General features: G+C 40.6%; 2 protein-coding genes across 2 annotated transcripts in view; one reads left to right on the top strand and one right to left on the bottom strand.

Moving 5' to 3' along the window:
* The first annotated feature begins 447 nt into the window (after window positions 1-447).
* LOC128454864 (junctophilin-1) overlaps window positions 448-14,402 on the top strand; it is a 41,033-nt gene continuing 27,078 nt past the window's right edge. Inside the window, exon 1 of the mRNA XM_053438431.1 lies at window positions 448-1,023. Within this exon, the coding sequence (XP_053294406.1) occupies window positions 645-1,023 (379 nt within the window). The 5' untranslated portion in view covers window positions 448-644. The remainder of the gene's footprint in view (window positions 1,024-14,402) is intronic.
* LOC128454866 (zinc finger BED domain-containing protein 4-like) lies at window positions 11,384-12,644 on the bottom strand. Its single transcript, XM_053438432.1, has 2 exons — window positions 12,169-12,644; window positions 11,384-12,005 (listed from the first exon to the last, which is right to left on the bottom strand). The coding sequence occupies exons 1-2, from the start codon at window positions 12,634-12,636 to the stop codon at window positions 11,616-11,618; spliced, it is 858 nt and encodes a 285-aa protein (XP_053294407.1). The 5' UTR covers window positions 12,637-12,644; the 3' UTR covers window positions 11,384-11,615.

Here is a 14,402-nt window from a genome sequence, read left to right as displayed (position 1 = left end):
TCATGTTATTCTCTTTGTAACAACACGGGGTTGTGTGTGTGCACACACACATATATATATATATGACATTGCTGATCACTGCTTAACCTCTTCAAGAATGAAAAGGTTATGAATAAATTTGTTTTAGTTTGCTAGAAGTCATTAAAAATCAGGAAAGTTGTGTAATTTAAAAGCAAGCATTTTATAGCCTATATAGAAAGTGAACCATTGTTTTGGGGATATATTGACGTAGGTAATGATTGGATTTGTATTTTGAATTTAAAGATATACTCTATACTACAAATAATTAGCCAATGGTGTTCTCCTATCCGGGTAACGTCTGTAGCTCTCATGCATTTACTTTGAAAGTCAAACAGGAAGCCTTGTTCAGTTTGACCACGGATAACTTTGCAGACACTACGGTTTGGGGAGAGTGGTCTGTTGCTCAGCCGCGGAGCGACCGGCCGCCTCTCAACCCTCCTTCACCCCTCTCAGAGGAACCGCACCGCTCTGCCGATGCGCCCAGCAGCCGCCGTCCCTCCCCGCTCCCTCACACCTGTACGCAGAGCTCGTCTCTTCACCGGGGCTTCGCTCTCAAAACTTTCCCCCAGCACACTCTGTATTTCACTGTAAGACCTCAATTAGCACTCTCAACTCCCTTCTGAATGACGGGCGGTCGGTTCGACTTTGACGATGGCGGCACATACTGTGGAGGCTGGGAGGACGGCAAAGCCCACGGCCACGGTGTGTGCACGGGACCCAAGGGCCAGGGCGAGTACTCTGGCTCCTGGTCCAACGGCTTCGAAGTGGTTGGCGTGTACACCTGGCCCAGCGGGAACGTGTTCCAGGGCTACTGGGCGCAGGGCAGGCGCCATGGACTTGGTGTAGAGACCAAAGGGAGGTGGATTTACCGGGGAGAGTGGACTCACGGGTTCAAGGGCCGGTACGGGGTCCGGCAGAGCCAGAACACACCGGCCAGGTATGAAGGCACCTGGAGTAACGGACTGCAGGATGGCTACGGCGTGGAGACGTACGGTGATGGAGGTGAGAGGGGGACGGGTTCGCTGTTTGGTTATTAATAATAATATAATCCAACCACTTTGGAAAGTCGTCCTAAATTAATTTGATCCACCTCACGTCCATGCCTCATTATTGTGATTGAAGCAAATGTTTAAGGTTTTACTCGATGGAAACACAGGAAACAGCTGTTGTGGAACTTTGACTAAAATTTCATTTGGATCACACTCTGACCTAATGGAACACACACCAACATAAGTGACCTGGCTGTGACACACATCTCAGTATGAAGTTCGAAATGACTATATAGAAGTTGTGTGAGTATATATGGTAAACTGAGAAACTCTTTGAGACACTCATTCCTTATACCCACCGTGCATAGTGCAGGGGATGAAGCAGTCTGTGCCTCTAATGGATCAACATCAGATAACGCACACACAGAACCTCTTCTAAACACGCTTGGAACCATTCAGATGAAAATGGTTTAGTACACCACATAGTGAAAAAGGAGACATGATTCTCTTCTCTGCCATCTTTATTTATTTATTGATGATTTATTATTTTATCATTAAGTCAAAATGTTTTTCATCAGTATGTATAGAAAGGGATTGTGGAGATACCTTTATGACACTGAATGATTTCAGGCCACAACATTTGTTTATTATCTGATCTGAATATGTGCACAAACATGAGCTAGATCTTAATTACTTTTTCATCGGTTAACGATGCATTATGGGACATTTTGATTATACTGTGGAGATGGCGGAAATTGCGACTGTACTGCAAAATAGCAAATACACATGAGATACACAGTGCACTATGATTAGTGAAGGACAGATTATTATTTAGGCTGTGGTTAGTTTCCCCTTGATCTAATGTCTGTACACTAGGTATGTGTGATGTTTTGTGAATGGTTGCAGTGGACGCCCTGCCATTCAGTGCCATGCATTTTATTCAGCAGACCTAATTATTCGTTGTTCAACAGCTGGTTACTTATATGTGACATAGTTATGAGTCTCAGCTTGTAGCAGGATGATGAAATGTTAGGTTGTATCAGTAGTAGAGCTTGAACCCTGCATTATGAATGATTAACCACACTATATCAACATGTATTTCAATTGTATTTATAATACAAATAAAATGAATGATTTGAATCCCTTATAATATACAGCAAATAGCCAGCAAACAATGACACATTGAAGGTGAACCAGCACATCAAAGTGGATGTAGTTCCAGTTATTGTAATGTTTTATGAGAGTTAGTTTCATCTGATGGTTAAACCGGACAAAGTGACTGACACCAACAGGTGGTCGGCCATGTTCAGGAGGTGGAGGGGCTCAGTTTACCCTGTGAGCTGTGCAGCTATGTCATCATATTCACTCATGATTTATTAGATCTGTAGTAATATCACACACTCGTTCTTCCTTTACACAGCACACCTTTATTTTATGAAAGAGTTGTTTTTCATTCTGAGTAACTCTTGTATGATTTGTTAAGGAAGCACGACATGAAGGAAAATATAATGTCAGCGCATAAACAGCAGAATCTCTTTTTTGCTAGTTCTTTCTCTTATCTTGTTGACTGATGTGTTGATGCCCTTGGTTTTCCACTTAAATATATAGTAATATAATAGTAGTAACAATAGTCCCTGTCTGCAGCAACTTGAGCAGTAGCACATAGCTGCAGCGATACAGATGTAATTTTGACTATAATAATAGGAACATGGAAATCTCAGTTTTAGAGTTATAGATAAATTAAAATGAATAATTACTTCCCACTGAAAACTCAGCTGAAGTAAAATCAGTTGTATTCCCTGCCCAGTGAGTTTTCATTAGTAGGCCTACAGTCTATACATTTTTAAATTTCATAGTCTGCTCCATTCTTCAGTGTCTTCAGCATCACTGGTGAGTTGGTTTTTTGTAGAGTAGACAGAATAATACTGACCACTATGTCTTCATTTACAGAGTATAGCAAACTGTTCACATTATTAGATTATTTGTGTTTAATTACATGTTCTTTATTAAATCTGACCTAACATATTGTCTGTTTGATGACAACATTTGTATGCTGATGCTGTTGAGAAGTCTAGCTCATTTAGTCCAAAGTATAAATGTGTGTTGAGCGTCAGGTCAAGTTCTGTCAGTTAGTCTTGTTAATGATATCCACAGTGCAGTGTTGAACAGGGCTCTGAGTTGTGCTCACACATAGTGGTGCGTATCTCTCCCTTATACAACGATACAATCAGAAAGATGTGTTTCAATAGGATTCAGTTTGGTGCTATACAAAGCAATCTCATACAATTCTTTGTCTAGATATATTATAATTTATATTATAAATGAGAACAGGATCATTCTATTAAAGAATGACCTACTTTAAGTAGCTATTTTATACAAGACCGGTGAATCCCAAGTATTTTTTTGTTGCTTCATGACAGTGTAAAGAAATGGAAGCTGGGATAAATGTATTCAGAACCACATGTTAATAAGACGGATAGACAAACATACTGGAAGAATAAACATTTTTGACAAAATTAACATTAAGTGAAGTTTGTCTGGCATACCCATGATCAGCTTTATAACTTTGGCAGGTAGTGAGGGTGAAATATGAAAAAAAAGAAAGAAGCCCAAGCACATTTAAGCTCTCCTCATTATGCTAATTGTGTTAGCATCTACAAATGTCCTCTTTGCCTTACATGTTTCACGTGGTGAGTGTTAATGTTTTTGTCATTGTAACACTGTTCTTATTACAGACCATACATGAGGCCGAAATTTCTATCAGTCTCATAAATCTTAAGCGCTTCCCGCCTTTTGATTTTAGACTTGATGGCTTACTGTAAACCAAGGTCCACTGGACCCTTTACTTACAGTCTGCATTAGTGGCATATCAATTCATGACTTGTTTATACCGTACACAAGGCATGGGGATTTACAAGGCAGGTAGGACCCAACAAAGTATGTAATACAGTTGCATCATGGGAAATGTAGTATTCAACATTTTTGCATCTCAAGCTTTACACCATGCGGAACACGTTATCATATCTTATACCTCAGTCTTTTTTTACATTTGTCTGACATGAATTCCCTATCTTTATGGAAGTTCCCGTTAAATCTGGTGCCAGACTGAAAGCTAACCAGACTAATGGGTTACATGAAGCACAATAATACTAGAATTTCACCTAATCACAATAGAAGTTTACTTCTGCATTCCATTTTGTTTTTCATTACCTGTTTTTGTTCAGTCCTTTTACTTGAGTAAAACATGTACTCTCACCTTCATATATCATATTAGTGTTCTTCCTTCTGTAACAAGAAAAGGGTGTGCGGAGCTACTTTTACCCACTGCTGGTTATATGAAACCATTAGGGGCCTCTCTCTCTCCCACTCGCTCTATCTTTAGTTCTGCCCTGCACCTTGTTGTGGCAAGAATTTATCCATCTCACTGTCAAATTGTTCTTAGCAAGTGCATCATGATTTTGTATTACTGTTTATCATTGCTTCCACTGGTGACTTAAAAAGCAATGCAGATGTAGTTTGTCAGGTAATGTGTTAAGTACAGCAAAGTAACATCAGGTCCAGTGATTTGTTTTCAGTTCATTAGCAGGAGTTAATAGGGGTGACACACAGCAACTAAGTCAACTAATATATACACTCATGGAATTTTCATTAAAAATAGTGTAGTAAACTCATGAATAACACCCTTTCTGGCTGTAGTCACTTTCCTATAAGAAAGTACAGGAGCTTGGTTTCATATAAAGGCAGAAGAAACATACCAAATTACCTTAACTACACACGCTGATGCAGCAAATTCATCATCTTTTATATTAAAATTTTATTTGTATAGCCCATATTTACAATTTGTACTTTGCCTCATGGGGCTTATCAAGGTGTGACATCCTCTGCTTGTAACCCTCTACAAAAGGAAAGAAAAGCTACCAAAAAAGTTGAAACCTCAGTCAGAGTCACATGTGAGGGATCCCTCTCCCGGGAACGACATAGATGCTGCGTAGAGCAGAGCGCATCAACAAAATAATAATATTTACAACATTTATGAGAAAAGACTTTCTCCAACTGGAAAGGTTTATACATTTAGTATATATGCACAAGAAAAAGGCCAGACAGAGTGGCAATGGCAATTGTCACAATAGTGGTATTGCCAATAGTGGTAGTATATGCAAGCAGGAATATTGTATATCTAAGCAATCAAGATGTAATAATAATCCACGATCAGCTCGGGTAAACATGCCATTAAGCAGTATGTTACCTCATTACGGACTAAACTAAGTAAAAAAAATTGATCCATATTACTGTAATTTTCCACAATTTATTATTTATTTTTTCGAGAGGCTTTTCAGATGTCTTCAAAGGATTATTTCACAAGGCAAGATAGCTGCTCCAGTTATGTTTAGCCAATTGCACCCAACTGACTTCCCAGTGTCTCAAGTTACTTCCAACTTTTAAAATAGCACATTCTCACATTCTCCAGCTGAATTCATTTGGGCAAGAGGCTGAACTCTCCTTACCAGACCACGGAGCTGTTTCTCAAAATACATTTTTTAGACTCAGACACACTTTTGTTCAGGTGTATGGCTCCAGCTGTACTCTTACCGATTTACTCACTGAAGTATGTTAACTTTAGTATGATTACATAGCATTAACTCAAGTACATAATCAACCGATTAAAGTCTTTACAGCTTTTCTTATTAATTAAAATATTGACTACATATCACCAATATCACTTTACAATGATATACATTACAGGCTTATACTCCTTTGGTCATGGGACAGGAATACAGTAAAGTATGGCACTTTAGTGAGAGTATTAGCGCTGATATCTGTATAATTTTATTTCATATTCAGTAACAGGTGATACCTGACACAATGCACATTGACAGATTTATTGGAAAGTACCTATTCTGAACTTTCAATGAAATGTCCTTTTTTTATTATCTTGTTATCATAGCTAGCATTATCTGAGCATGGTGTATTGTGTGACTACGCTGTCAGAGCTCCAGTCAAATGATGGATAAGGAGAACCACTTAATCACTTAGAAATTGAGCCCAACAGAATTAATCACAGCGTTATATGAGTTATAAAGTGTTGTAGCGCTTTTCTAGTCTTGATGACCACTCAAAGTGCTTTACAGTACAGTTTTACATTCACCCATTCACACACACATTCATACAGTGCATCTATTCGCAGCACTTTGTTATTCTATGGGGGGGCCATTCGGGATTCAGCATCTTGCCCAAAGACACTCCGGCATGCAGATGGGTCAGACTGGGGATCGAACCGCCGACCTTCAGATTGGAGGACGACCACTCTACCCCTCAGCCACACCCATGTCTGTTGGAGTTGTTTTTCTTCCAAAATTCTAATAAATTTAGCAAGTTAAACTATCTATTTCTTAGCAAGCTCGAAACACTATGGAAAAATGGAATGTTGATTAGTTTGGTATAGATTACTACTCTTACCGATCCTGCTTATTGATTCAGTACTTCTACTTCTTCCACTAAACATCACAGATTATCATGTTGTTAAATCAAAGCCTAAAGTTGACTAGATAAAAGGTGCTAAATAATATTTGTTCGGAAATAATAGATAAGAAATAGATATTCTTAATTTTTCAGTTCTGACAACCAAACTGATGACTTATTAACAGTACAGCCTTTAAAAATTCAGCTGTGCAGGGTCTAGACCCATGTATTATTGTTGGACAAGGTGCAAGGAGATATTTTACACACTAATACACTACAACTACTAAGCCACGTAGCTAGCTCAAACAGAGATACAGGTTCAGACAAGAACACAGTTGTGGCTGCTCACTCAACTATAGTTAAAAAATGATTAAAAACTAAAAGAGTAAGCTGAAAACTACAGCTGCACAATATATCGAAAATGTATGAAATGTCATCGCAATATCAACATGCGCAATAAACGCATCTCAAGACTCTGCTTGAACTGCGATAAATGGTGTTCCATGTACTATGTATTCACGCTCTGCATGTCAATATATTTGGCCAATCAGATGGAGCCCTGCTGCCCTAGATAATAAATTAAAGATATTCAGATCATTGTTGGGTTTTTCCATTGTCAGAAAAAGAGAATAGAGAGAGAACAGAGAATTGCGAGGCGGCTCTGTCATATCTCGCTCTGCCTCCTCCCGATTAAGTTGTACTGTGGAAATATCCAGTGATCACATTTGCTGTAGCTATTGGCTGGTCTGGATCAGGTGCCGTATGTGGTGGAAGTTTACATTATAAACCATCCCCTTCACATAAAAAAACAGTAATTGAAGTGTGCAGATTGAGGGAGAGGAGACAGCAGACTACGTAGGTTCAGTACAGTGATTGAGCAGTTACATCTAAATGATCTATAGAATTATGGCAGAAGAATTATTAAATAAAATAATAATTTCCTCTCTGATTTAGTGCATCTCCAAGCACACATTTTGAGAGCTGTGAAGAGGCTTTTATAAGGAATAGTGAGTTGCCAAGTTCAGGGTCTCATGATGAGCAGTCGACACAGACACACAGTCATTGCACCAAGATACAGAGACACTGAATGGACAGGTGTGTCTTAGCTTCACTTCCCAGAACTGTGTTTTAAGGTTATTTTTGGACTATCCAGGGTAGAAGGACTTAGAGGTGCAATGTCCTGTTTCCTACTGCCTCCACTGAAATTGACCCATCTTGAGGTTGCCAAAGATAAACGCTGACTACACACTAGTAAAAAAACATGACTAGGATTATTTTATAATCAATTTCTGCCAATAGATCCCTCTCACCTAAACCGTACACTCTGAACCTTTACTTTTTGGGATTTGAATTTGGTCTATTGACAGCAGCTTGAATATATATTTTTTGGGGAGTTTCTTTTTTTTTGTAGAAAGCAATAGAATAGCACATGAGCATACAAATAGTTCCAGTTTGCCAAAATGTAAATATACAGAGTATAAGCCAAAAAGTCATAGCATATGAGAGTGTCACAACTTCAGCCAGCTCATAACATTTTCATTGACTGACATGAGAGCATATATCACTGAATCCTTGGCAACAGTATCCTTCCTGTTTACTCTAGTTTTTGGGCTAATTTACAATAAAATCAATAACCATAAACGTGGCATATCTACTCCATCTAACTGTCCATCTTATGGGCTTACTTCTCAAATCCTAGTAGCCTTGCTGCCATCACACTGCACCTGACACCTTGTTATAATATTGCAATGAAACCAAATTCAGAGAGAAGTGTGGGATTTCTCTGCAGCTGCACAACAGACATACCCTTTCCCATCAGGAAAGCACAGCAGTGTATTAAATAAAGTTCAAAATAACTGTGTTCAGCTGAGCCCTGGCTTAATTTGACCCTTACATTTAGTGAAGCCACCATTAATGGGTTTACATAATTTGACGTTGTACTGCCATGACAAATTACATGATATAAAAATTGGACACTTAAGCAAATTCAGGGGATGTATATCTGATAAAACTTGCCCAAAAACATTAATGAACAAGAGAAGGTGGGAACAAAGAGTTAAAGTTAAAGCTGTTCAGTTGTTAATGTTTGTAGAGATTGTTGATATGTGAAATATAGTTATATATTTAGAAAAAAGAAAAAAGGGGAAACTCAAACTACCTCTTTATTTCCTTTTTCTAAAATTAGGCACTTTATTTGAAGATGCCTTTTTCAAACCCCTTTTTTATGTTCTATGTCAACAGTGATGGCTACCTGTTCCTTCCTGAACTTCATTAGTACACCGAGCAGGCTGTTATTAAGGTCAGGGCCTGTTAGCAGGACCTCTTTGAGTGACACTCTTTAGTATGGCGCATTGGAATAAACAACAACAGATAAGATACATTTATTGATCCCAAACACATGCACAATCACACAACATGCAGAGGAGGGAAATTTGTCTTGTGCTTTTGTCCCATCTGGTGAGCATCACAGGACACACAGAGCAGTGGGCAGCCATGCACAGCACCCGGGGAGCAGATGTTGGGGGAGTAAGGTGCCTTGCTCAGGGGCACTTAGACAGTGGGGGTAGGGAAAGTGCTCTTTAGACTTTGGAACAGATCCGGGTGTTGTCCTGGCAGGTATGTTGTATTGTCACTGCGAGGAATCGAATAAGCGACCTTCCAGTCCGATGTCCGTAACTTTCTGACCATAGTCCAATTATTCTGCCACTAGTCCACCGCGGATCTACAGTGCCTTGCGTAAGTATTAACCCCCTTTGGACTTTTCTATATTTTGTCATGGTATAACCACAGATTAAAATTTATTTCATCGTGAGTTTATGTAATGGACCAACACAAAATAGTGCATCATTTGGAAGTGGGGGGAAATATTACATGGATTTCACAATTATTTACAAATAAAAATCTGAAAAGTGTTGAGTGCATATGTATTCACCCCCTTTACTGTGAAACCCCTAACAAAGATCTGGTGCGACCAATTGCATTCACAAGTCCCATTTGCAAGTCACATAATTAGTAAATAGGGTCCACCTGTCTGCAATTTAATCTCAGTATAAATACACCTGTTCTGTGACGGACTCAGAGTTTGTTGGAGATCATTACTGAACAAACAGCATCATGAAGACCAAGGAGCTCACCAAACAGGTCAGGGATAAAGTTGTGGAGAAATATGAAGCAGGGTTAGGTTAGAAAAAAATATCCAGAGCTTTGAACATCTCTCTGAGCACCATAAAATCCATCATAAGAAAATGGAAAGAATATGGCACAACCGCAAACCTACCAAGAGGAGGCCGTCCACCCAAACTGAAGAGTCGGACAAGGAGAAAATTAATCAGAGAAGTAACCAGGAGGCCCATGGTTACTCTGGAGGAGTTGCAGAGATCCACAGCTGAGGTGGGAGAATCTGTCCACAGGACAACTATTAGTCGTCTACTCCACAAATCTGGCCTTTATGGAAGAGTGGCAAGAAGAAAGCCATTGTTGAAAGGGATCCATAAAAAATCCCGTTTGGAGTTTGCCAGAAGCCATGTGGGAGACACAGCAAACATGTGGAAGAAGGTGCTCTGGTCAGATGAGACCAAAATTGAACTTTTTGGCCTCAATGCAAAACGCTATGTGTGGCGAAAACCCAACACTGCCCATCACCCTGAGCACACCATCCCAACAGTGAAACATGGTGGTGGTAGCATCATGCTGTGGGGATGCTTCTCTTCAGCAGGTACAGGGAAACTGGTCAGAATAGAGGGAATAATGGATGGAGCCAAATACAGGGAAATCCTTGAAGAAAATCTGATGCAGTCTGCAAAAGACTTGAGACTGGGGCGGAGGTTCATCTTCCAGCAGGACAATGACCCTAAACATACAGCCAGAGCTACAAAGGAATGGTTTGGATTAAAGAATGTTAATGTCTTAAAATGGCCCAGTCAAAGCCCAGACCTCAATCCAATAGAGAATCTATGGCAAGACTTGAAGATTGCGGTTCACAGACGGTCTCCATCCAATCTGACTGAGCTTCATCTTTTTTGCCAAGAAGAATGGACAAACCTTTCCATCTCTAGATGTGCAAAGCTGGTAGAGACATACCCCAAAAGACTTGCAGCTGTAATTGCAGCGAAAGGGGGTTCTACCAAGTATTGACACAGGGGGGTGAATACTTATGCACCCAACAGATGTCAACTTTTTTGTTCTCATTATTGTTTGTGTCACAATAAAATTTATTTTGCACCTCCAAAGTACTATGCATGTTTTGTTGATCAAACGGGAAAAAGTTTATTTAAGTCTATTTGAATTCCAGTTAGTAACAGTACATAATGGGAAAAAGTCCAAGGGGGGTGAATACTTATGCAAGGCACTGTATATCTGGTTTCATAGGCTCATACATGCCAAACAGGGGCATATACCAGTACTCTTATCCTCGTGTCAGAGGTGGGGAAACCTAAGCGTGTCCTTTGTCGAGCATGTTTTCCATGAATTCTAGGAAATGGGCTTTCATCTGCTGCCGTTTTTTTCCAGTGTGCACCATAATGAGTCAAGACGGTCGTGTGCCTGTTTCTTATTGTTAGGCAGTCTCTGTCTCTGCGACCTGAAAGGCAGTTGTCCCATCCAGCTGTTCGAGCTGTCTTGATGGAACTCAGCTTCCATGATCTGGAGAAACTTCATGTCCTCCACCGATGGGGCAAGTTTATGGTCATCGGCAGTTCGAGTGAAGATGGTTTGTCCCAAGCTGTCACCATTATGGGTCGTTGAGCAGTAGGGGTGCAACGGATCAAAAAACTCACGGTTCGGATCGTTCCTCGGATCAGAGTCACGGATCGGATCATTTTTCGGATGAGCAAAAAAAAAAATAGACAAGACAAATAAACACAAGTTGTGTCTTTTTGTTTATTAACAATATAAAATCAACTTAAAGTGCACGATTAATATCTTCTTTTCAACATAATTAATGAAAAACAACTTACAGTGCAACATAAAAAGGCACATCTCCTTCCTTTAAACATGGACCAATGACCATCAATAAAAAACAACTTAAAGTGCAACATAAGAAGGCACATCATCTTCCTTGAAACAAGAGCTTTATGAGAGTGACATAAAGCCTACGTCCACATCATCAAAGAAGAATTAAAGAAAGAAAACAAAGCATACATGAGCTTATAATTTCAAATTCTTTTTCAAAAAGACAAGGGTGTCTACATTGTCTGGGGAGAGTGTGGACCTCTTTGCAGTCACTATGTCCCCTGCTGTTGAGAACACTCTCTCGGAAGGAACTGAAGAGCCTGGCACAGCGAGATAGCATCTTGCCATCTTAGCAATATGAGGGTATTTACACTCATTGCTTTCCCACCATGTCAGTGGATCACCATCCACTGCAATGCCGCTTGCTGCCAGGTAGAATGCCACCTCCTCTTTGATGATGTCAGCAGGAGTCTTGCTGTCCATGTCTTTGCTGGCAAAGGTCTCTCCAAAAAGCTCTGCCATTGCCGACTTCTTTTGTGGAGGAGATGTGTCCAAGTTTGCTCCTGTTGGCTCTGCAGCTTGACCCTGCAGAAAAGAATAGTTGATTAATTAAACCTATTATTTATTTTCATGTTTCATAGACATGAAAAATGTGGCAATAACATTTAATGAATGCCATTATTACTGAAAATAAAAAATGTATGTAGATTTAAATTTATCATTTTTAAATAATATTTTTTTTCTTTACCTCATCACAGTCTTCAGTGGCTAGACTGCTCACAAGCTCAGTGGTGAGGTCACTGTATGTCCTCTGGCGTAGGTCAGGGTCTATGTGAGACAGGGACTTGAACCTCGGATCCAGGGCAGTAGATCTGTGAAGGTAGTCCTGTAGAGTAGGGGGTGAAGTGTATCTGGGCTTCAGGTCCTCTCTAATGGCAGTCTTGACATCTTGAGTGATGGTGCTGTCTTCCACACTTGGAGCCATGGATTGTAGAATCCTTGTTTTCAGCGGCAGGATCATTGACACCGATGGCGAAGTTTCAGTGCTCAGCAGAGATGTAACAGTTTTAAGGGGTTTAAGCACCTGGAGGACCTCCTCTGCCACTCTCACATCATCATCAGAGAGGTTTATGATGTCTTTGACATTTTTCTTTAGGGTCTTGTCGGTCAATGCAGAGTATATAGCTGCCTGCTGCTCCAGATAACGCTCCAACATATCATAAGTGGAATTCCACCTTGTTTGGACATCATGTATGAGCTTATGAGTAGGCAGCTTTAGCATCTCTTGCCTTGTCTTAAGCACATGAGCAGCTGTTGTGCTTCTGTGGAAGTAGGAAACCACCTTCCTGATCCTCCCAAGGAGGCGGTCCATCCTATTGACTGAGATTCCCTTCTGTGATGCCAAATTCACTACATGTGCAAAGCACCCTATCTGTGGGCCCAGTCCTGCCTCATTCACTGCATTATTTGATTTTTGGCATTATCAGTTGTGACTGGGATATTAGTAGTGGGCCTCTTTATCTTCCATTCCTCCACTGCTTGTGTCAGTACCTGCGCAAGATGACTGCCTGTGTGACTTTCGTAGAGGGGGCGTGTCTGCAGCACCGGACTTTTCATCTCCCAGTCTGCTGTGATGAAGTGAGCGGTTATTGTCACATAGCTCACCGTTCCCCTTGACGTCCACCCGTCTGTTGTGAGTGCAACAGAGGGTGCTACAGATAGTTCATCCACAACTTTTTTCTTCTCCTGCTCATAAAGATCTGGCACAATCTTTTCGCTGAAGTGGGTGCGCGACGGAATGTCGTAACGTGGCTCGAGCACGTTCAACATGTATTTAAAACCCTCGTTTTGCACAACCGAATATGGCCTCATGTCTGCACCTATAAACACACAGCGTTTGTGATAGCTTTAGCCCGGTCGGTTTGTGCAGGAAGGGGCTGTTTAAATGCTGCGGTGATAAGCGGTTGTTGAGCCGCTTTCGGTTTCACTCCTGTCAGTGAAACACCGGGGTGATGTCGCTGCAAATGCGTGGCCATGCTAGATGTGTTTCCACTGTTGTATGGCTTTCTTATGCCACAGTGCCTACACACCGTCACGGTTTTATCCACTAACCTCTTTCCTTCATCATTAACTTTGACAGGGAAGCCAAAATGCTCCCAAACAGGGGATTTAAATGACGCGGGGTGTTCAAGCTCCTCCGTTCCTCCGCTCGCCATGACCACGCCGTGTGTGGACTGAACGTGCGCACAATTTTTTTTCTAAATCAATCCGCGGATCATGTGTGTGCCGAACCGAAATAATTGATCCGAACGGATCACAGATCAACGATGATCCGTTGCACCACTATTGAGCAGGAAGATGTGCAGTCTTAGGTGCTTGACTGAAAATCTCTTTTAATTTGATTTGGCCGTTGCATGGCTGCAGATGGCTGGCATGACCCTTCTCTAAAATGGATGTCTTGTAGTTGCTAACCTCAGGTGGTCTGTGGGCTCTTCCAAAGCATAAGAGGGTTTTAAAACAAGTTCATAGTATCATAACTCTGAGATTAGGGTTTCTACTTCAGATTGGGATTTTTATAGATGTCTTAATTTAGCATTAATTACCTTGACTCAGGCGGCCCACAATAGTCTCATTTGTTCATCCAAAATTTTCTTCACTGAAAATTCAACGATGACCCCGTATATCATAGTGGTACTGACCAAAATTTTACATTTTCTTCAGACAGACCTTGACATACCACCTATCTGTCACCTGTCACTACATGTATGACTACATTAGCTTAAGTAAATTGGTCTTTGTTGAGGACAACTTGAGGATATGCTTCACTGTCTGAGCATATTGTTGCATTTATTTTGTCCCCATTACACCGACCCACTGCAGAGGACATAAACTCCGAAGCTGGATTTCTATTTGGCACAAGTTGTTAATGACTTCTGTAGATGCTCTATAATGTGGGTTTAAAAATGTCCTGTGTTGATGTTA

The sequence above is a fragment of the Pleuronectes platessa genome, chromosome 13 (genome assembly GCF_947347685.1).
Source record: "Pleuronectes platessa chromosome 13, fPlePla1.1, whole genome shotgun sequence".
Taxonomy (NCBI): Eukaryota; Metazoa; Chordata; class Actinopteri; order Pleuronectiformes; family Pleuronectidae; genus Pleuronectes; species Pleuronectes platessa.
Note: the sequence above shows the minus strand (reverse complement) of the source record. Positions and strands in the feature narration are given on the sequence as shown.